Below are 20,188 nucleotides of genomic sequence, written 5' to 3'. Positions count from 1 at the left end.
GCAAGTGACGTTGGCAGGAGTGACGAAGGTGAAAAGTGGCTTTTTTGGTGATGATCTTGATACATCCGATAAGATAGGTAGAGATACCGAGATCAATGTGGGTCATCATGATTGGGAAACCAATCACAGATCCATGTGGCAGTCACGTGCTATGGTCACGTGGATGGGGTAGCCCAGGTAGGAAGTCGCATGCACGCGCAGATCACGTGCCGTGGTAATGGGAACGCTTAAAACGAAGTGACTAAACCTCAAACATAAAGCCAACCGGATATTAAGAGACAAAGGTGTTGTCCCTTTATGCTTTAAAGACTTCCAACAAGAACCTTTCTACTTGAATGTGCTTCAACTATGCAAGAACCCTTGAATCCATACTTACACCTACATAGATCCCTCTATCTGCCGCATGTCAGCAACCGTAGTGTCTATGAAGCCAAGGCTTTTAATTATGCACGAAGGAGTTAGTCTATATGCAGAGGCCACCCTTTATTGACTTCCTAGATTGCCTTAGATGGTGCAGTGCTTGTTCGTTTCTATAACTATAGGTTCCGCTGGTTCTGTTTCCTCTCCCACATATACATTGGGACCCTAGGTACGTAGGTAACCCATTTCAACATCAGCTATCACCACAGTGTACAATTAGCTCTAGTTGTACTCGGATTATCATTACTTCATACAATATGTTAGGGTCTTCAAAGTTTGAATCATGAAACAGCAGGTGACATAACGTGAAATCACATTATTCCAAATGAGATGACTTGATTCCAGCTTGCCGTTCAAAAACCATTAGCCGAATCCTCCCATACAACAGGTTTATATTTCTTCATCGAAAAGCGATGAGGAGTAAGTAGATAAGTAGAAACCCCACTCCAATCCAGTAACTCAAATGTATCAGGACTAATATGTATGTCCGATGTAAAATTCATTCTTGCAAAAACCTTCTTATATTTGACTTACGCATAACGCCCTACTATAAAGAGAAAGAGGTAAGGTCAGATATTAATGTGTAAAATTTGCCTTTTAAGGTCCAGGAGCTTCACCAATGTCGCATAGCGAACATCGGGAACTGACCCCGAGTCCAATTTACTTCGGTGCGTCCATCCGACTTTTGAGTGCCTACTAACGTGAAGATATCTTTGAACAATCAGGCCCCTCTAAATATATGGTTCAACCAAATTTCTATCTTTTATCTAAAGCATCAAAGGAAAATTTCATCATGTTTTTATACCATTGTCTCCGAACAAAGGGAACTGCAGTTTCAGCCTGTTTTTCCCAACCTTTGCGAAACTTTTCAAGCACCAGGGCAAAATTCATGGCAGCACGAAAAGAATTTCTCTGCATCCTCCCCGACAATGCAAATGTCCTTGCTATCAGAAGAAAAGTTAAAAGGTCTGTATATACCAGAATTTCTAGACAGCTAGCTTGTGCCGAACACAGCTAAAATTGATTAGAGTGCATTACGATGGAATCAAGCCATTAATAGCTGCCGGAAAGCTGGTGGATGGAGGTGCTATCTTTGAGGAACATCCCGAAGAGGGAAAAGATGCCTTGTTTAAGGGTAGCGTTATTGTGTACTCGGCTAAGAATGCCGAAGAGGTCCGCGCCATTCTCGAGAAAGACATCTACGCCACGAGTGGTGTGTGGGATTTGAGTAAAGCACAAATCTTACCTGTGAGTCGAGTCTTTCATCCCCATCAGTCATCGTTAATAAATGTAGTATGTCGCAGCTGTTCGGCAGCCGCTTCTATGAGGAATATAGATTTCCGACATCTATGAGAAGCAGCATATGTGAGAGTTTACGTGAGGTTCAGAGACTGAATTATACAATACAATGAGTAGAGTAATCCCCAGTCGATCTCTGGCTGTATGTTGTCCATATAAAAGGGTATTTTGTAGCATTGAGGTTGTTCACTCTAATAAATTATCACTGAGGTCTCGGCAGTGGGGCCAGAAGAGAGTCTCTACATAGTGAACCGCAAAGCCGAGAAATGGGCCCGGACCCCTGGCCCAGAGCCCAACCAGCAGTGGGCCATAAGCTTAACCTTCAAAGCCCATTCGTGGGGGCCTATATAGGCCCCTATTATAGCCCACTTAGGGGGATCAACTAACATCTTGTAATTGCTGGATTCGAACCTCCTACTTATTGTATGGTCTCTCGGCTTTTAGCATTCATGATACTAGCAGCTATATTAATTAGTGTACGTCTCAATCCTAGATAAATTCCGACCGATATATGTTGAGATATCGCGGAAATATTGGGATAAATATGGACATATATTTTAGATCTACGACGGAGTACTCGGCCCGACGCTTACTGCCCAACCCCAATTATTGAAGTCCTACGTCAAGTACAGAGGCTGCACCAGGCACCAACTATTCTTGGGAATGTAAATCCAAGTGTCAAAGTAATCTTGATGGTATACCTAGGTATGAACTAACATTATGTTGGGAACTTTCAGAGTTCAACAAGATGAGTAATTGACAAACACACAATGAGTCCGTAATTCATTCATGTGGGGATGTTAAGCGTTTGAAAAAAAAATAATGAAAAACACACAAAGTATAGGATTGTGGTGTGTTAAGGAGGGAGAGAATAGAAAAAGGAAAACCCCAGACGCTATGCGAAGAGATAAATCAAAGCTTGTGCCCAAACACCACAACCGGCCCGCGTGTTGGCCGAACATACCGCACCCTCTGCTGCCAGGTGATCATGATATCGAGCCAGGAAAAGAGAGGCAAGTATCAAAGAGGGCACCCCCCCTGTCAGAGCCTCAATTCACCTTCCCTGGTGTAAGATGCTAATGAGTGTGTAACACTATGATCCGCCTTGAGAGTTGGTACACGGGGAATTATGGAGAAACATGTGTGAAAGGATATGTGTAATGCATGAAAATGGGAGAACGCGGCTTGAGTGTACATGTTCTAGGAACATCCTGAACTGACAAAAAGCATGGGTATTTCCGTGCGCTGCTAAAAACGAGAAGGCAGAAGTGTGGGAAAGAAAGTAGAAAGGAATCGAGTGAGGATGCCAGCCCCAGATTCACCACATATCATCGTCATCGTCGTCGTCGAGTTGGACGTCGTCGCCAAAGGACGAGTGCCCGTACTGGTAGTGGCCGGGGCCGTAAGCTTGGCCATTATCATAGCTCTGCTTGTCGCTCCTTGAATGGCTACCGTAGCGATCATGCGGATCGTCATCATAGTCGTACATGGAAGAGTCGTCGTAGGCACTTTCCCCGTAATGTTGTTGCTGCTGTTGCTCCTGTGACTGTGAGAGGCTGTTAGTGATCTTCTACTTTGCTAGGACAGGAGCCATATTTGCTTACCTCTTGGTATCGCTGGTATTGCAGATACTCATCTGGCTGATCTCTTGATTTCGAAGATCTCTGGGACGAGCCAGATGAAGCAACTGGCATCTGCGGGTGCATCTGTTGCACCTTGGCCAGATATGAGTACATGAAATTGCTCAGTAATACCTGAGAGTACAAAGCTCGCCTTGGATTCGCAAGCTTGATATGTGCCATCCGGTAGATAGCTCGCTCCTCCAAGATGGAAAAGCGAGACCATGGATAATCGACGTCGGCGCGAAGTACCCGCATTGGGGGATCGGGAGAAAGGTTTCGCGACAAATGTTTTCGGTGGTGGCCTTCATTAGCGTGCTTCTTTCGTCCACCGCCAAAAATAGAAGAGAAAATCCCATCCTTTTCTTTCTTTGAATCTCCCGACGCTCTCCTCACGCCGTCTTTGCGACGTTCTTCATCAAGCTTCGGATCGAGACGATCCAGAACAAGACTTTCGCGTCCCCGCGGAGTGCTCTCAATAGATGACTGTAAAACATCTAGACGTGTGTTGTCATGGGCTTTGTCGACAATCTTTGACTTGGTCTTTTTCGAGTCGTTGTCCTTGTCCTTTTTCTTATCTTTTTCTTCGCTGCCCAGCAACCAGTGCCAACTAGACTTGCGGCTACCATCAGAATCCTTCTTGTCTTTTGATTTCTTGCTCTCGGATTTTCGTTCTTCGGGTTTGCGTTCCTCTGCAACAGTAGGGATGAATGAAAGACTGTCGGTACGGGTGGTGTTGCCAGGTATCATCTGAGGGTTATTGGCAAAGTCATTGAGTGAAGATGCGGGTTCGTGGGGAGGTTGGCGAGGAATTTTGGGACGTTTTGGTGCCGGGTCATGCAAAGGTGCGGGCTTTGACGACGGTGTAGATGCTGCGGCACGGTCCGATGGCCCCCTAGTTTGTGAAGGGGGACTTGGTATACGTTTGGATTCAGTGGCAGGCGGTGTTTCAATTATCGCAGGGATCTTCTGGTCGCCTGCGGCAATGTCCAAGGTAGATCGGCCATTCGAGCTAATACGCGAATGCCATTTCCGGGAATTGGCCCCGTCTCCTGGCTCAGATCGATCTAGAGCAGCATCCGGTTGTCCAACTGAGGCGGACAAGCCTTCCCCCTCGGGCTCGGGCTGGTCGACAATCGAATCGAATGTCGAGCTCACGGGTGAACTAGGGACATAAGCTGACCCATGAGATGAGGCAGAGGGGGCCCGAGCCGCACGTGTCGTTTTGGGAGTAGGATCAGTGGAGACACGGGTGAGCCCCGAATTTGAGGATTCTTGAGATGGTAGAACAACCGGAGGTCCTGTATCACTCCCTGCGGATTCAGATGCCCCCCGTCCAACTCGTTTAGAGTAGGGCAACTTTTCGCCCTTTTTCAAACTGCCCGCTTTCTTGTATTGTGTCCGGGTTGATCGGCGTAGACTGTTTCCCGGAGGTGCGGGGGGCAGGATTGGTCTGTCCTCAATTCCTGTGATATCGATATTCTGTATACCGCGCACGAGTGATTCTTTGTTCATCGGTTGAGTGTCATCCACCAAGCTTTCCAACTGTTGCAAGTTGGGACTCAACATGCCAGCTCGCTTACTTGATTGAGAGCGTTGATGTTCCAACCGATCCGCACCATCTGTATAACCGGAAGAATTGTCGATTTGTCTTGATAACATGGAGCGCTTCCGACCAAGACCACCTCCAGATCCTTGACGTTCCGAACCCAAAGTTGAATACTCGCCTGATCTGCGCTTGATATGGTCGGCCTTGCTATCGAGAAATGATTTGAATTCTTTCGGAGCCAGTTCGGGGTGCAGTCGCGCCGGAACCCAGAACAACCGGGAGGCGTCATCTTCGTCGGCCGAGGGCGAGGGGGGTGATGCGAAGCCTGGGAGGTCAGGGTCACCGGCGGCAGCCACATCCATCGACATGCGCCGAATCGCGGCAAGATTGTTCAGTTCCTGAACGACGGCTGCAGGGTTCGATTCATAGTCGATATCGTTCAGAGGAAAAGAGGACGTTGCAGTGTCTGAAGGCATACGAGCACCATCGGAATTCCCGGGATCACTTTCCCGATCAAAAGACCGGTTTCCAACAAGCGGCGGCCGCGGATTCCCATTTGTCCGTATTGTTTGCCTATCTGAGGAGGATGGGTGATGTGGTGAGGTTGGGGAAAGAGAGGACTCGGATCCTGCGGCGGCGCGCGGGATGGTGGTTATTGACTCGCCGAGAGGGGTTGTTATATAGCTCAGGCGCCTGAGATCATTACGCTCGTAGTCATCGTCATACATGTGTCCGATGGCTTCTGTCACATGGTGGCTTGGATCGCTGATTGATAGATGGGCGGCATGACCTCTCCGCGTCGCATGCCCGCCAGCCTCATGGGCACTCGTGGAAGCCTGAACGGATACAAAATAACATTAGAATCAAATCCGCGAGTTGCATGCCGAGATCTTATTCTCGGGGTCCTTATGAAGGGGTCCAATTCCACAAGAATATGGTTGTGCCTGAGGGGTTCGAGGTTGAGGGGGCCGGCAAAAAGTCACGCCCACTTGGACCAAAAAAACGGGGACCGAGGAAGCGACGCACCTGCATGGGAAGCCAGTTGTACAGGAACCAGAAGACGTCAAAGACGGAGCCCAAAGGGCGAAAGCTTAGGAGGAGGGGGCAGTGTCAACCACGTTGGATAGCAAGGAGGAACCGGTCATCGAAGCGGGGCAAGAGGAATGGAGACAAAGGGCCGTAGATACTCGGATACTACCGAGTCCGAATGAGCGTCATGGATGGAGAGGAAAGGAAAGAGAAGAGAAGAATGGCGGATGGGGGAGTTTAGCGGGCGGAGAGCAGATGAGGGTGAGAGACTGTGTACTGACTTCCGCACCTGACATCTTACCCTTCAAATTGTAATCCTTCTATATTAAGAGCTTCTATCTAGGGGCTTCTTTTTTTTAATTCTTGATTTTAGGCCCATAAAGTCTTTTAGGTCTTATTTCATTGAGAACTTATTGGCTCCACTTAAATGGGGGATATGGTGGACGATCGGTTGATCTACATCCTCCACGTTCTATTTCTTTCTTCTACTTGAATTCAGTGATACCTGCTGTTGGTTCAGATTCTAACATTCGACTCCAAAGTAAGTACTGCCTATTTTTCAGACCTGACTGATAATATCTTTCTTCGATCCGTGACACCGCATTTCTGTACCTCAAGGGCTGAATCGTCTCCCCTCGGACTCATTACATTTATCTTTGACGCAAGGTCCGGATTGACATTGGGAAGATTGATCACGCAAAAAGTTCAAGTTTACCATGGCAGAGCCAATACATATCCATTTGCCCATAGTATGCTCCTATGGACAACGTAGATGGGGTCGGACCTGAGATTCCATAGGACGTCGTGTAACTTGATTCAATCTCGGGGACCGAAGACAATAGCTGGATATGCCGCGCACCTTAGCATACAAGTGTTTATACAATTTATCAATAACACGAGTTGGTCCAGGCCGGAACACAAATTTCAACCAGTCGTGAGATAGAGAGAGAGCTGAGTGCATGGAATTGTATGTGATCAAACCCAAGATGTCAGCCTAGGCCACCCAAATGGGACTAAAAGCTGAACTCGACCTGAAATTCTAACAAGATACTAATGAGGCATAGATGGAACAAAGTCTGGAAAAGCCCCGGGGGAAATCATAATCAGATGGGAAATGCTCTGCAAAAAACCAAAAAGATCCAAAATGACAGTATCCCCGAGCCCCCAGAACAAGGAAAAAAACATGACGAGAAACTCCACGCTGAAGAATGTAAATGGCACCTCGATCATAAATAAACGAAAGAATGGAAATGAAAAGAGTTTGACGAATCCGTATGCGCCAGGATATATGTAGGGCAAAAGTTGGGGAAATGTATGTTCATTAAGCCCCAGAGAAATGTGGATCAAAGTTCATCACAGCGTGTGCTATATGGACCAGCATTGGACACGCACAAACTCAAGAAGCCTCAACATAGTTGCTGCAAGGATATTAGCCAACAACTCTCGATAGTGAGAGGAATAATTTCTTACCTGGGGAAGATGCCCACGCGATCACCAATGCGACCAGTCCACCAGTCTTCCGCCTTCTCCGTGCGCTTCATTATGGTAATGATTTCACCCTTCTTGAATCCAAGATCACCCTCCTGATCCGCATCGAATGTGAAAAGGGCAACGGCTTGGTCTGACCGCAATTGGGCGGCACCAGTCTTTTGCTGAAAGACTGGCTTAGGGGCAGTTGGGCGGGTAGGTCTGCGATCTGAATAGACATATTCCTCCTCGAACGGTGCAGTGTTACTCCGGTTGCGCCCATAGCTATCAAATGTATCGCCGGCAGGGGCCCGGGTTGTCGCGGAACGACCAAGTCCCGAGGCAGGCCGATCATAAACATCATCAGCCCAGGTGTTCGCGCGGCGTGGCCTGTCGCGGTATTCGTAATCATTTTCAGTGTTGGATCGACCACGCTGGGTACCTTGACCGTAGGCATCGCCCTTGCGTCCCTCCCAAACCACATCGTCATGGCTCTCATCATAGACAGGGATATCATTGTACATGGAGTCACCATAGGCCCGCGCATTTCCCTGGAATGCACGAGAATTCAGCACGCGCATCAGAGCATCTGCGGCCGGCGGGGGGCGAATGCTGCCGGTGAGGAGTTGGTTTGCGGAGACCCGACTGCGGTACAGTTTCTCGTTCGCATCCCTGCGTTCCACCAGCATACTGCCTTCGAGACTGACACCGGCGAACAGACCCTTGGTCTTTGAGTAAGAGAAGACGGCCGCAACGCCCTTCATACTGGCTGCGCCAGCTGCTTCGGCATTTCGGCCAATCGGGCCAGCAGCAAGTGATACATTACCACCCAGTGTCAGTGTTCCTGCCTGGGAGAATGTGCGAACAGCAGCGGAATCATTGAGAATGAAAACAAAGTCGGTCAACTCAAACCCGATTTGTCCTCCCACTCCGGCACCTGCAGTCGCGATGGCGGATGGAGCCGACCAGGTACCATCGCTGAGACGAGCAACAACAATACCGGAGCCGAATCGACCAGAGCCTAGGAAACCGGCCTTTAAAACCGTAAGGACTGCGAGACCCTAAAGGGATAAGTCTGTTAGCCAGGAAGGTTTGCAACCGGGGCCGAATGGGCTTTTTACCTTCGCATTGGCCAAAATCTCGGGGGGGATGACCTTGTCGGGACCAAATGATTGCCTAGGATCAACGAATGATGTCAAGATCTTTGCTGCCTTTTTGCACTCGCCTGTTAAATGAGCATCCACTGTCAGCCGGATATGCCGCATACGACTGCGGGGAAGTGGGATTCGGAGATTGATGAAACTTACTGGCCATAGACGAGGGCAACGGATTGTTGATCCCGAGAGGCATCTTGAGTGGCGATTATCGAGGTAGAAAAGAATGGAAACTCGACTTGGGGAGGGAGAAAAGGAAACTGTTGCTGTCTTGAGGGTAACGGTTAGTCAGTTGAGGTGTGGGCCTGCCCAGGTGATGACGGCTGACGCGGGACACCGGTTCGGAGGCTCAAGACGTATCTCGCAGAGTTCCGAGGCTGGATTAATAGGGAAAACTCTGGGGATAATTTCAATGGACTATCCAAGCATTGAATTCAAGATCAAACATCCTCATCAGTAGTCATTGATACTTCATGTATCTTGTCAATTTTGAGATATCTTGTCTGTGGCGGAGCGAAACGAGTGTTGCTTGGCAAAGTGCCAGTTTACGAACTTTTGAATTCATATATATTTTGACAAAAGTAACAAAGAGATTGTAAGCAAATTCTAGTCTCCTGTTTGTACAGAGGTTGTATGGCCCTTGTATAGCATCGGTGCACTTGTAGATGCCACAGGCGCCAAGGCCATTATCATATGGCGGTCGTCTCTCATCCGGAACCTTAGAACTTACCTAGGTAATCCACCTCCATGCACTTCCAAGGTTGAGACTACAAGGCCATGGTTAGATTATGATCAATAAGTGACTTCGCTAGACGCGAAAAATGGCCTTAGGTTTGTTAGATATCTCAATCTCTGAAACACGGCTAACAGGTTTCAGTTCGCATTTGTGTCTGCGGCGACGAGGGCACTGGCAAGTCCAGTCTCATCACCTCGCTCGTCAAAGGTGTGTTTGTTACGAACAAGATCCAACCAGTGCTCCCCCAGATTACCATCCCTCCTACTCTCGGGACCCCCGAAAATGTCACCACCACCACCGTCGTCGACACCTCGGCCCTTCCCCAGGAACGCAACAATCTCGCGCGAGAGATACGGAAATGTAACGTGATTCTCCTCGTCTATTCCGATCACTACAGCTATGAACGGGTAGCTCTGTTCTGGCTGCCATACTTCCGCTCGTTGGGTGTCAATGTCCCGGTAGTCCTATGTGCCAACAAGTCCGACCTTGCGACTGGTCACAGTGAGACACGAGTGGTTGAGGAGGAGATGCTTCCTTTGATGGCAGAGTTTAAGGAAATTGACTCGTGTATACGTACAAGTGCTCGGGAGCATCGTAATGTCAACGAAGCCTTCTTTGTTTGCCAGAAAGCAGTCACTCACCCGATCGCGCCGCTGTTCGATTCCAAGGAGGCGGCTTTGAAGCCTGCTGCGGTAGCAGCCTTACAAAGGATATTCTATCTCTGCGACAAAGATCGTGATGGATATCTATCAGACAAGGAGCTTGAAGATTTTCAGGTCCGGTGCTTTTCAAAACCATTGAACGAAGCGGATCTTAATCACATCAAGGACACTATACAAAAAGCGTGCCCGGACTCGGTTACGGAGTCGGGAATTGACTGCCAAGGGTTTATTCATCTGAACAAATTGTACTCGGAGAAAGGGCGACATGAAACCGTTTGGATCATCTTGCGAGCGTTCCAGTACACGGATAATCTCTCCCTGCAGGAGAAATTCTTACACCCGAAATTCGAAGTACCGCCGTTCGCCTCTGCCGAACTGTCACCTGAAGGCTATCGGTTCTTTGTGAACCTCTTTCTTCTATCCGACAAGGATAATGACGGGGGGTTGAATGAAGCTGAACTTGCGTCCTTGTTTGCTCCCACCCCAGGCTTGCCCGCGTCATGGGCCGACGGGTCATTCCCGTCCTCCACAGTCCGCAACGAGGCAGGACATGTAACACTGCAAGGCTGGCTTGCTCAGTGGAGTATGACTACCTTCCTGTCCCCGAAAACTACACTTGAATACTTGGCATACCTAGGCTTTGAGCCTTCTGACCAAAGCGATCAATCTATTACGGCGGCGTTGAAAGTCACACGTCCACGAAGAAAGCGTCGCCGCCCAGGCCGTGTGGGACGGAACGTTGTCCAATGTCATGTCCTGGGAGCCCCTGGATCCGGAAAATCGGCCCTGCTCGATGCACTTCTTTCCCGTGGATTCAGTACGACCTACCATCCAACCATCCAACCACGTACCGCAGTGAATACAGTGGAGCTTCCGGGCGGAAAACAGTGCTACCTGATTCTAGACGAACTAGGTGAGCTGGAGCCTGCTTTGTTGGAGAACCAGTCGAAAGTACTGGATCAGTGCGACGTGATTGCATACACATATGATTCCTCGGACCCGGACTCATTTTCATACATTCCTGCATTGTTGGCAAAATATCCTTATTTGGAGGAGCTTCCGAGTGTGTTCGTTGCCCTCAAGGCCGACTTGGACCGGACGACCCAGCGAGCCGAGCACCAACCCCATGAATACACCGCCATGCTGAACATGCCCAGTCCGCCACTTCATGTGAGTGTTACATGGAGTTCTATCCAGGAGGTATTTGTCCATATTGCTGAGGCTGCCATGGAGCCCAGCACCGCTTTCCCGCGTAGTGAAGAGGATGTAGAGGGTAAATGGATGTCGTGGGGAATTGCCCTCGGAGCGGTGGTTTGTGCGGGCGCCGCCGCAGTCATGATATGGCGACGAGTTGGAAGCGGAAATTAAGGTCATGTACAATGACATACTAGCCATACTAGTTTAATATGCAAATAAATGTTATATGAGATATTTTGATACTTAGGCACATCGACTTAGTATCCGGCTTAGCCGGAGTTAAGCCGGTGCCAGGGACGTTTCTTCTCCGCTCGAACGTTACCCCGGACATCGTTTCCCTTGCTGATCCTCCCCTCCCTTGTATCTCCAAACCCCCAACCTCTGAACCTCGAATCCTCATATCAATATACACATCTTGTTATACACGTCTTGTTATCGAGTACATATATACGCCTCGACTTATTGCGCATCCTCACTCGCTTTCCCTGCAGCCTTACCTGCGCCTCATCCGTCAGTCCAAGCCTCAACGCCAGGCACAATACATAAGAGGCAGCTATCGATATATAAAACCCGAGACAGGAAAGTTTGGAAAAAGTGCCATCGCGGACCTGGCAAAGTTTGCGCATTTGCCTTATTTGGTTCCAAGGTTGAACGGTCACACTCTCGTCCAAATTGACCCTGTACGAGTGACGTCTAGTCATGTTGTAAGCATTCCTCTCTCACTTCTCGGTCTCGATTTGCAACTTGAGGCTCTTGTCACTACGGACATAATTTGGGACCAGTCTCAATTACCAGATATCACTTCATTTTCTGACAACAGCAGTGTCCTTCCCCCTCCCCCTCCGCGCTATACCATCCCTGTCGCATATGCGGCGGGGGCGGCAAACGGTATGGCGGTCCCTGTTGTGGAAACGAATAATACTATTACACACCCGGAGCGTGGGTGTCCATTGCAAGTTGGCGAGGGTATGTGTACTCGATCGTCGATCTCACCTCAATATCTTAATCCCTTCAGAATCTCAGAGATGGCTCACATTTTATATTGCGACAGGAACCTATATCCTCCAGGATGATCTACTCCTCGCGACACCCCCTCCCCACCCATCTGAAGCTCCTATCATCAACCCGAACCCTCTTGCGACGCTACCCACACCCCCTACCTCTGGCGTGAAGCTATCTCTTGTTACTCTCGACCCTCGAAAGAAACCTCCGACATTCTTGAAATCGGCTGCTACAGCTCCCCAGTTTGGAGATGGAAACCCCGCCCTTGCGGCGCCACCGGTGGCAGCCAAGGACGCAGCGAAGCGAAGGAAGCCCAAGAATAACATCATCAAGAGCAGTTCTTCCTTCGTCTCTCGAGTCATCACCCACGAGACATCTGCCAAGCGATTGGGCGATCGTGATTCGAGTGGTATTTTTGCTTTTGCGAATATCAACCGAGCATTCCAATGGCTTGATCTGAGTTCGCCCATAAAAGAGGAGCATCTTACCAAAGTTCTTTTCACCAAAGCACACATGCTCTGTCACGACGTCAACGAACACACCAAGACATCATCACATTTGGATATTGTGATGGGATCTTCTGCAGGCGACATTATTTGGTATGAGCCCATGTCGCAAAAGTACGCTCGGATCAACAAGAACGGCGTGATCAACAACTCCCCCGTTACCCACATAAAATGGCTTCCTGGGTCTGAGAACTTGTTCATGGCATCACACGCCAATGGTGTGCTGGTCGTGTACGACAAGGAGAAGGAGGATGCCCTTTTCACCCCCGAGGCGAATGGCCATTCCGAAGAGGTCGAACGATTACCATTGGATGTCCTTAAATCTGTGAACTCCAAAAACCAGAAAACTAATCCGGTCTCATTTTGGAAGATGGCAAATCAGAAGATCTCAAGCTTTTCCTTTTCGCCGGATCAGAGGCATTTGGCCGTGGTTCTCGAGGATGGGTCGTTGCGGCTTATGGATTACTTGAAAGAGGAGTATGTTTGCCTTATACCAAGATAATCAAATGAGGTCCAACTAACACCTTCTAGGGTACTGGATATTTTCCGCAGCTACTATGGCGGGCTGATCTGCGTCTGCTGGTCGCCGGATGGCAAATACATCGTAACCGGAGGCCAGGATGATCTGCTGACGATTTGGTCTTTCCCCGAGCGCAAGGTTGTTGCCAGATGTCAAGGGCACAACTCCTGGGTTTCATCAGTAGCATTTGACCCTTGGCGCTGTGACCAGAAGACATATCGGTTCGGCAGCGTCGGCGACGACTGCCGCCTTCTGTTGTGGGATTTCAGCGTTGGAATGCTGCATCGTCCTCGTGCACACCAAGCTTCAACTCGAAGCCGATCCAGCATCGTATTGCCAAATTCACAAACTTCCAACCGCCACCGTGCAGACAGTGGTGACAACCGTGTGCGCTCGGACTCCAATGAAACCGAAAAGTACAGTGAAAATATCGATCAGACGCCGAGTCACCCCGTGGAACCCCGGTCTCGAACAGCTCTTTTGCCCCCGATCATGGTAAGCATCGATTGGCTTCCAGATTACGAGCTACAAAATACTAACCGAGCCGTAGTCTAAAATCGTTGGTGAAGATCCCACTTGCTGGCTTGGCTTCCAGAAAGATTGCATAATGACTTCTTCTCTTGAAGGTGTGTATCATGAGATTGCTCGTGGCCAATGATACTAACCTTCTGACACAGGCCATATTCGTACTTGGAATCGACCCAGCGATAGCGTCAAGTCATGATGCTCCAGTTGCGGCTTTTGGTCCGCTTTTCAGGTACAGGATGGCTCAAGGCTCCATCACAAATGTACCATGTGATCGAACTCGATTCAACAATCTTGGAGGCCCTGGAGGTTACCAATGGGTGGTTCACTTTTTTAGCGTTGCTCTTCTTTTTTTTTTTTTCACATCTATGATATCTTTCCATGTCTATATTCCCTTTTCCAATCTATGCATATTGATTACTCATCTAAGGATCGTTCTATATATGGACCTATGAGGCTGACCTTGGCATCAAATCTAGCCCAAAGGCCACAATCGAGGTTTTCAGCTTCCTCTACTAATCAAGTCGAGCTCCTTTCCGCTTTTTTGTTTCTTTGTTTTTTCGCTATCTGGTCAGATTATAGGGAGCAAATAGAGTAACGGTCAACTTAAAGATGTGATTGGCAGCGTAGTTCCAAAATTATAAAACAGGCATAGAGTTATCGCATTTCTCATTAATGTAAGGGGCATATCACGGGTCCATAGACCAAATCATCAACATCAGCATCAGCATCATCAAGCAAAATAAATCATCACTAATAGACTAACCCCTCGGTTCCAAAATGTCTTCAAAGGGTAGTAGCCTTTGCCCAATCCGAACCACACGAACCACTATTATTTCCAACGAATATATCTAAGGTCCTGAGTACCCAGCTGCCCGGTTGCCTAGAGCCGGACCGCACAGGACCAATCTTGGCATTTAAAGGACCAGAGCGAGCAGACCCAAAAGCAGACTTCCAGCAGGGGGAATTAAGATGGCAGCAGCGTTAGTGGTAGTAGTTGCCGACTCCGTAGCAGTGGAGGTTGTAGTCGAAGACGTGCGGCGAGTAGTTGTCGAAGTTGTGGTGCTCGAATGGGTAGCGGTGGACATGCTAGTCGAAGTGGAGGTCATGGTTGAAGCAGAGGTCGATCCTATGGATTGAGTTAGTGATTTTTTTTTGATGTAATTGAGTTAAAAGCAAAGATGCTGTCTCGGAAGTTATGTTTTCCGTCTTTACTAACCAGGGGTAGTGGAAATATGGGTAGAATGGGATGTAGGAGAGATAGTGCTTGATATGAGAGTCGAGATGGAATGTGTGGATCTGGTAGGTGACATAGACGAAGTGATAATGGAAGTAGAAGTAGTCTGGGTAGCAGAGGTGGATATAATGGAGGATGACGTTGTAATGAAAGAAGAGGTTGAAGGTGTAGATGTAGAATAGAGTGAGGAAGAGGTTGCCAGTGTAGAGATAGAAGAGACTGAAGAAGAAGTGGGAGTGGTAAGCGTCAAGGTAGAAAGCAAGGTCTTGGTATAAGAAGTTGTATATGTCCAAGTAGAAGATTCACCTGGAGTGAAGGAAGGAGTGATGGGAACGTATGTTGAGTAGGAATGAGAAGGTGCCTCAGGATTGGAAGGGACAGAAGATAAAATGGAAGTAGACGCACTTGCAGAGCTGGTTATAAGAGAAGATGTTGTAGGGGTGGAGATAGAAGAAGCAGAAGAATAATGGGACGAGGTAGGGGTAGACGCACTGGTGGAGGAGTGAGCGGTCGAAGACAGATAAGAGGAAGCATTCGAGGAAGGAGTCGAAGTAAGATCACTGGTCGACGCGGTGGAAGACATCAAAGACGAAGCAGACGAAGTTTCAAGCGCAGTGCTGGTTTCCTTACCAGAGCTACTAGCAAGTGCACCGGGCTCGGTGACTCGGAATTGCTGAGACTGAGCCAGAATGCCACTGGTTGGAGAGACGAAGTTGATTTGATATCCCTTTCTATATTGAAAATCAGGTCAGTAGCTCCAATGCAATTCAATCGAACTGGACCTACCCGTCGTCCACACCTGTAAATGACTTTGCTTTGACGGTGTAGGAGCCCTTGGAAGAGTCTATATCTTCTACCACCACCTCTGTTGTCGGAGGATAGACATTTTGGTTGACCAGCTCGATGGTGAAGGTATCTGGGTCCGTTCTATAAGATTCTTGATGAGTATATTACCGATGCTCATGCAAAGCTCTGGTAGCTTACGCGACAGTCTGCCACTTGATAGTAAGGGGCATATCGGGGTCAATCTTTTCACCAATTCGTGGCGAAGTGACAAGGAGAGCTAATTCCAAATTAGATGTGTTTGGATTCCCCCGGACAAAATGCCATACCTGTAGCTGTAGTGGCTAGAGCCACGAAAGAGATAAAGTTGACACGCATGTTGATTGGTCTCTGTGATCATCAATATCAGATGAATTATATCGAGAAAGTATGTGCCCAGCTTGGAGGATTAGGCCACAATATATATTCGCTAGGTTGGAGGATATCAAAGTCAGGGGCGATATAAGACGGAAATATGATACTTTATAGTCCCAATGTCAGTTGCAGGAGGTTGTGTCTCTCACAGAGTCTTGTGAAATTTCAATGGCAAGCTTTATTTTTGGGCTGATTTCCCGTGGTGCCTTGATCCATCACGCCTCGTGCTCCCGGATGTCTGTTGGGCTACAAGATAGCTAGGCGAGGACCACATTTACTAGTCCCCGTGATGTGAATTCACTACTGTGTTGCAGTTTAAGAGATTTAGTGGAGGGACTGTTAGTTCTGTAGCTTGCAACTTCATTTTCAGCCCAGATGGGAATTTTTAGTTAGCTCAATCCATGATGTACAACATCTTCGATTCTGACTGGCCGCGCGTCACAGTTCCTGTTGGTATTGCAATGAGAATATTTTATGATATGTTGCCTCTTCATATACTGAGTGGACTGATAGTCATTGCTTAGGGCACGGGACCCCTAGGGTAACTGCTGCGGCCCATTTGTATGCGATGGCGATTGCCAGGGATTTTTGGGGTGATGAGCTTTACGAAACCTTCCAATTGGTGCTAATGCAGTGAGAAATAGCCACAAGAAACCCCTGGAGCTTACATTTATATAAAGTATAGTACCATAGTTAAGCTTGGACGGAGCTTTAAATTTCCATGCCTTTGAATTCATCTTGGACACTTGAAGCTACTACTCTATGATTGTTGACTATCATTGCACTCGATACCTTGATCAATGTAAGACAATAACCCCGAAAGGCCTGAGCACACCGGAAGTATTATAGTCTGAGTACTGTTGGTTGCTATGAATATAAGTAGCACAAAGCCAAGGAACAGGTGTTTCACATTCCCAACCACCTCCCGGTTCACAAACGAAAATGACTTGGAGATGAACAGAAAATTGCTGATTTTCCAGGTTTACTAGTCCAAAGGAAATTGCGCTATTAGAGAGGCTCTAATATTTCAAATTGGCCACCTTGGACGCCGCTTTTGGAGTACATAGAGAGTTGTACAAAGCATAAACACAAGATCGGAACAGCAATTATTGGGCAGCTCTTGGGAGATATTGAAATAACCCATATAGTATCTAGGTTACTTGTTGGGAGAAATCCTTGTCTTGCTGTCGTAACAAAAGGCCCCCGTTCAGTCTCAAGCATGTGTGCTTGTGCTCTCCGGCAATTCCACCACTGTTGGGCTAGACCATTTGTCGTCGTAAGCATTTAACGAAGCCTCAAATATGACGCGGAATGTCTGAGAAAATCTCAAATGAAGATTGGGTCTAGTCACTGTAGGTGATTCGTCTTGTGAGCGGGCTGTCAGTTATCCGGATCTCTACTATAAGCAGTGACCCGATGCGGAAACAAGCCTACATGCAACAGAGGTCAAGAGATAATTTCAGGAATTTGATTGATCATTTGTAAATTTTAGGTAGTACAAAGAAACACACCTTCTAGATAATTCAACCCATAGCGAGGAATCCTCCATGCACGGTAATGCACCTTGCATTTGCACTCCAACATAGGGGCCACCTTAACGCTCAAGCACACTGCGACCACCGTCAACAGTGATCCTATTCCGAATTCGAATGTGGGCATAGGCTGTCCCAAGCTGGATGACTCGATGGAAAGTTGGCTCATCTTGAGAGTCTGAGTAGGGTGTCGGAATCTGAGTGCTCTCTTCAGAGGACGGGCTATCTGGAATATCTGGCCCAATGGAAGAGGAGTCAGTTGAAAAATCCCGACTTTGCTGGTCATCGTGCTTTGCAATGTCTAGCAGAGCTGATGGACAAAATACCAAAGCCTCCCCAGTCCGTAGACGAACAATTTTGTGGAAGATGGTCGGCGACGCCGTGGTATTCAGAGTAAGCTCCCCAATCTCAGCTCCCGCGATATGCGACTTGATCGCCTTGAACCAAGCTGGTGATGAAAAGCGATGGATAATGGTCACATTGCAAAGCTCAAGCAGTGACGGTGCAAGAGTTGGTTCCTGGGTTGCTATTATCACACGTGCGGCCAGATGTCGCTGCTGGCGGACAACAGATAGCAGCGTCTCTGTCAGATCTGCGGCTTCTGGAGAAGTCGAAGTCATAAACTAAAAGTGAACCAGGTGTCAGTATGGAAGAGCATGAATGATTCAAGAAATCGGAACAGATCTACGAGCCTTGTGTGCTTCATCCAGGGCAATGATGCGACCTGCGTCGCGACGCTTATTCAGAAACAAGGAGACTGCGATATTGAAAAGTGCGCATGCATCTTCCTGGCCAACAAAGGGGCAGCTCAAATCGATGATTGTCAGAGTGCCTGGAAGAAAATTCCAGAGATCGTCAGCAGTATGCTTCTCTGACTTATGGGGAGCTGCACCAGGCACAGATCCAGGCTCAAAAAACGATTCGAGAACCTCCAAGCGCATTTTCAGAGGCATAAGCTGGCCTTTCGAGAAATTCTCGCCCTGAAGACGACGTTTGAATGCGCTGTAGTTGAATCCGGATTTGCCCTGGTTGGCTATGGCCATATCCCGAAGAATCTTCATAACGACCTACGTTAAAAGTTTTTTAGTACATTGTTATCATGAATCACAGGTGTTTTGGTATACCTCAATGTAGAGAGGCTGCTCGGTTCCGTTGTTGATACCCATCAGGGTTTTCATCATGCCAATATTCAAATCCTTCTGCGGCAGATACAATGGCTCAACCTTGAGCATTCTCGAACCACCTGCCAGTGTTTCATATGCCTTTTTCATCGCAAGGTAATTGGTAGGGGACACCAAAACTCGGACAGGAATATCTGATGAGTGCAGATACGCCGCCTCGCAAAGCTGCGTGCTGGAAAAGGCTCTGAAATTGTCATAGTGAATAACCAGCCCAGCAAGAGGTGACGATAGCTTCCCGGCAGGGGAGGATGCGATCAACGAGTTTTCCAGCAGGCATGCCAGGGTGTGACTCTTGCCACTTCCTTGGCTACCGCAGATGAAGGCAGACCACGGTGCCGAGACATTGGCATACACCAGATCATCCTGTGCCGGTGCGTTGCCAACAGATCGATTGCGCAAACCGAGAAGTCCATACTGTGGGTATGTCCGCTCTCTATTGGTAGTTTGCTCGCTATTCATACGGTCGTTATCCAAAGTCTCACAGGCTGAGAGTGAGAATAGGGGTGCTGTTATGAGCTCCTCTTCCAGGCGGGTGTTCTCGTATCTCGAAGAATCGGTGTCAGCTTTGACCAGCTTCATGTGCCCCCCTGTCTCCAACGTGTCCCTGCAAAGATAAGGAGATGCCATAGTGTCAGGTGGTCACACAAGAAAGCTCTTGCTGGGGCTTCTTGATGATCGTGAGATATTGTTGCTGAGGGGCTTGTGGGAAATGAACGATGATGAGGGCTAAGCGAGATTAGAAAAACAGCAAGCTTTATAGCCGGATATGGACAAAGCCTCAAACATAAAGCGCATCCTGATCAGGCATCTAGGCAATCAGAAATCCACCAAGCATCCGTATTGCCTTTCTATTGCTGTAAGCTTGCTGCTTTGTCTCCTTATTGGCGAATTTCGATTTCGGGATGTATCTATCTCCAGGATTGTGTCATGAATTCCAGAGGCTCTACTTAATTCCACCCGCTTTGAGACTCAAGATACTTTCCATTCTTCCTTATAGAGCCCTTGATGGAATGATCTATCTTCAGAATCCTAGTATTATTGTTAGACAAGCTCCAATAAGATGTCAAAATGCACAATTTATTGATACATTTTCACTAGCTAGTGGACTCGGTATCTCGCGCGGGCCTATATATTGACGGCATGCCACATATGCTTAGTAGCTAGCAGCTAAGTTAACCCCCCCCAAAGCATGTTTGAGCCGAATTCCACGGAGTTGAGATCGCAAATATGAAGTAAAAGAGTCGTATTGTAGACAGTGTGTACTGTCTAGAAGGGAAGAGAGGAGGACTCGTAGAAGTCTACTACGAGGGGGGGATCATGTGATGTGACAGAGGGCATGTCAAACAACAAGGGGTA

The 20,188-nt window shown here is 48.0% G+C and overlaps 7 protein-coding genes across 7 annotated transcripts; 3 read left to right on the top strand and 4 right to left on the bottom strand.

Annotated features, from left to right (window-relative positions):
- Window positions 1-1,309: 1,309 nt before the first annotated feature.
- On the top strand, window positions 1,310-1,789 carry N7500_006120 (YciI family protein; the record flags this gene model as incomplete). Its single annotated transcript, XM_056677264.1, has 3 exons — window positions 1,310-1,386; window positions 1,449-1,668; window positions 1,757-1,789. The coding sequence occupies 3 exons, from the start codon at window positions 1,310-1,312 to the stop codon at window positions 1,787-1,789; spliced, it is 330 nt and encodes a 109-aa protein (XP_056532264.1).
- Window positions 1,790-3,037: 1,248 nt separating this feature from the next.
- N7500_006119 (putative telomere silencing protein Zds1) lies at window positions 3,038-5,919 on the bottom strand (the record flags this gene model as incomplete). The annotated part of the gene is made up of 3 exons (XM_056677263.1): window positions 3,038-3,265; window positions 3,324-5,723; window positions 5,914-5,919. The coding sequence occupies 3 exons, from the start codon at window positions 5,917-5,919 to the stop codon at window positions 3,038-3,040; spliced, it is 2,634 nt and encodes an 877-aa protein (XP_056532263.1).
- Window positions 5,920-7,312: 1,393 nt separating this feature from the next.
- Window positions 7,313-8,733, bottom strand: N7500_006118 (SYLF and SH3 domain-containing protein; the record flags this gene model as incomplete). Its single annotated transcript, XM_056677262.1, has 4 exons — window positions 7,313-7,334; window positions 7,387-8,444; window positions 8,505-8,608; window positions 8,691-8,733. The coding sequence occupies 4 exons, from the start codon at window positions 8,731-8,733 to the stop codon at window positions 7,313-7,315; spliced, it is 1,227 nt and encodes a 408-aa protein (XP_056532262.1).
- Window positions 8,734-9,358: 625 nt separating this feature from the next.
- Window positions 9,359-11,303, top strand: gem1 (ERMES complex Ca(2+)-binding regulatory GTPase GEM1; the record flags this gene model as incomplete). The annotated part of the gene is made up of 2 exons (XM_056677261.1): window positions 9,359-9,368; window positions 9,415-11,303. 2 exons carry the CDS (start codon window positions 9,359-9,361, stop codon window positions 11,301-11,303), a joined length of 1,899 nt encoding a protein of 632 aa, XP_056532261.1.
- Window positions 11,304-12,022: 719 nt separating this feature from the next.
- N7500_006116 (WD40 repeat domain-containing protein) lies at window positions 12,023-13,884 on the top strand (the record flags this gene model as incomplete). Its single annotated transcript, XM_056677260.1, has 5 exons — window positions 12,023-12,098; window positions 12,184-13,117; window positions 13,172-13,655; window positions 13,711-13,786; window positions 13,838-13,884. 5 exons carry the CDS (start codon window positions 12,023-12,025, stop codon window positions 13,882-13,884), a joined length of 1,617 nt encoding a protein of 538 aa, XP_056532260.1.
- Window positions 13,885-14,669: 785 nt separating this feature from the next.
- On the bottom strand, window positions 14,670-16,083 carry N7500_006115 (GPI anchored serine-threonine rich family protein; the record flags this gene model as incomplete). Its single annotated transcript, XM_056677259.1, has 6 exons — window positions 14,670-14,774; window positions 14,901-15,187; window positions 15,328-15,653; window positions 15,709-15,849; window positions 15,907-15,985; window positions 16,035-16,083. The coding sequence occupies 6 exons, from the start codon at window positions 16,081-16,083 to the stop codon at window positions 14,670-14,672; spliced, it is 987 nt and encodes a 328-aa protein (XP_056532259.1).
- A 1,630-nt stretch (window positions 16,084-17,713) lies between these two features.
- On the bottom strand, window positions 17,714-19,459 carry N7500_006114 (uncharacterized protein; the record flags this gene model as incomplete). Its single annotated transcript, XM_056677258.1, has 3 exons — window positions 17,714-18,274; window positions 18,332-18,718; window positions 18,776-19,459. 3 exons carry the CDS (start codon window positions 19,457-19,459, stop codon window positions 17,714-17,716), a joined length of 1,632 nt encoding a protein of 543 aa, XP_056532258.1.
- Window positions 19,460-20,188: the final 729 nt, after the last annotated feature.

This window comes from Penicillium coprophilum (assembly GCF_028826855.1).
Source record: "Penicillium coprophilum strain IBT 35676 chromosome Unknown utg000004l_segment0_segment0, whole genome shotgun sequence".
In the NCBI taxonomy this organism is placed as follows: domain Eukaryota; kingdom Fungi; phylum Ascomycota; class Eurotiomycetes; order Eurotiales; family Aspergillaceae; genus Penicillium; species Penicillium coprophilum.
This window is presented reverse-complemented; position numbering and strand designations above follow the sequence as displayed.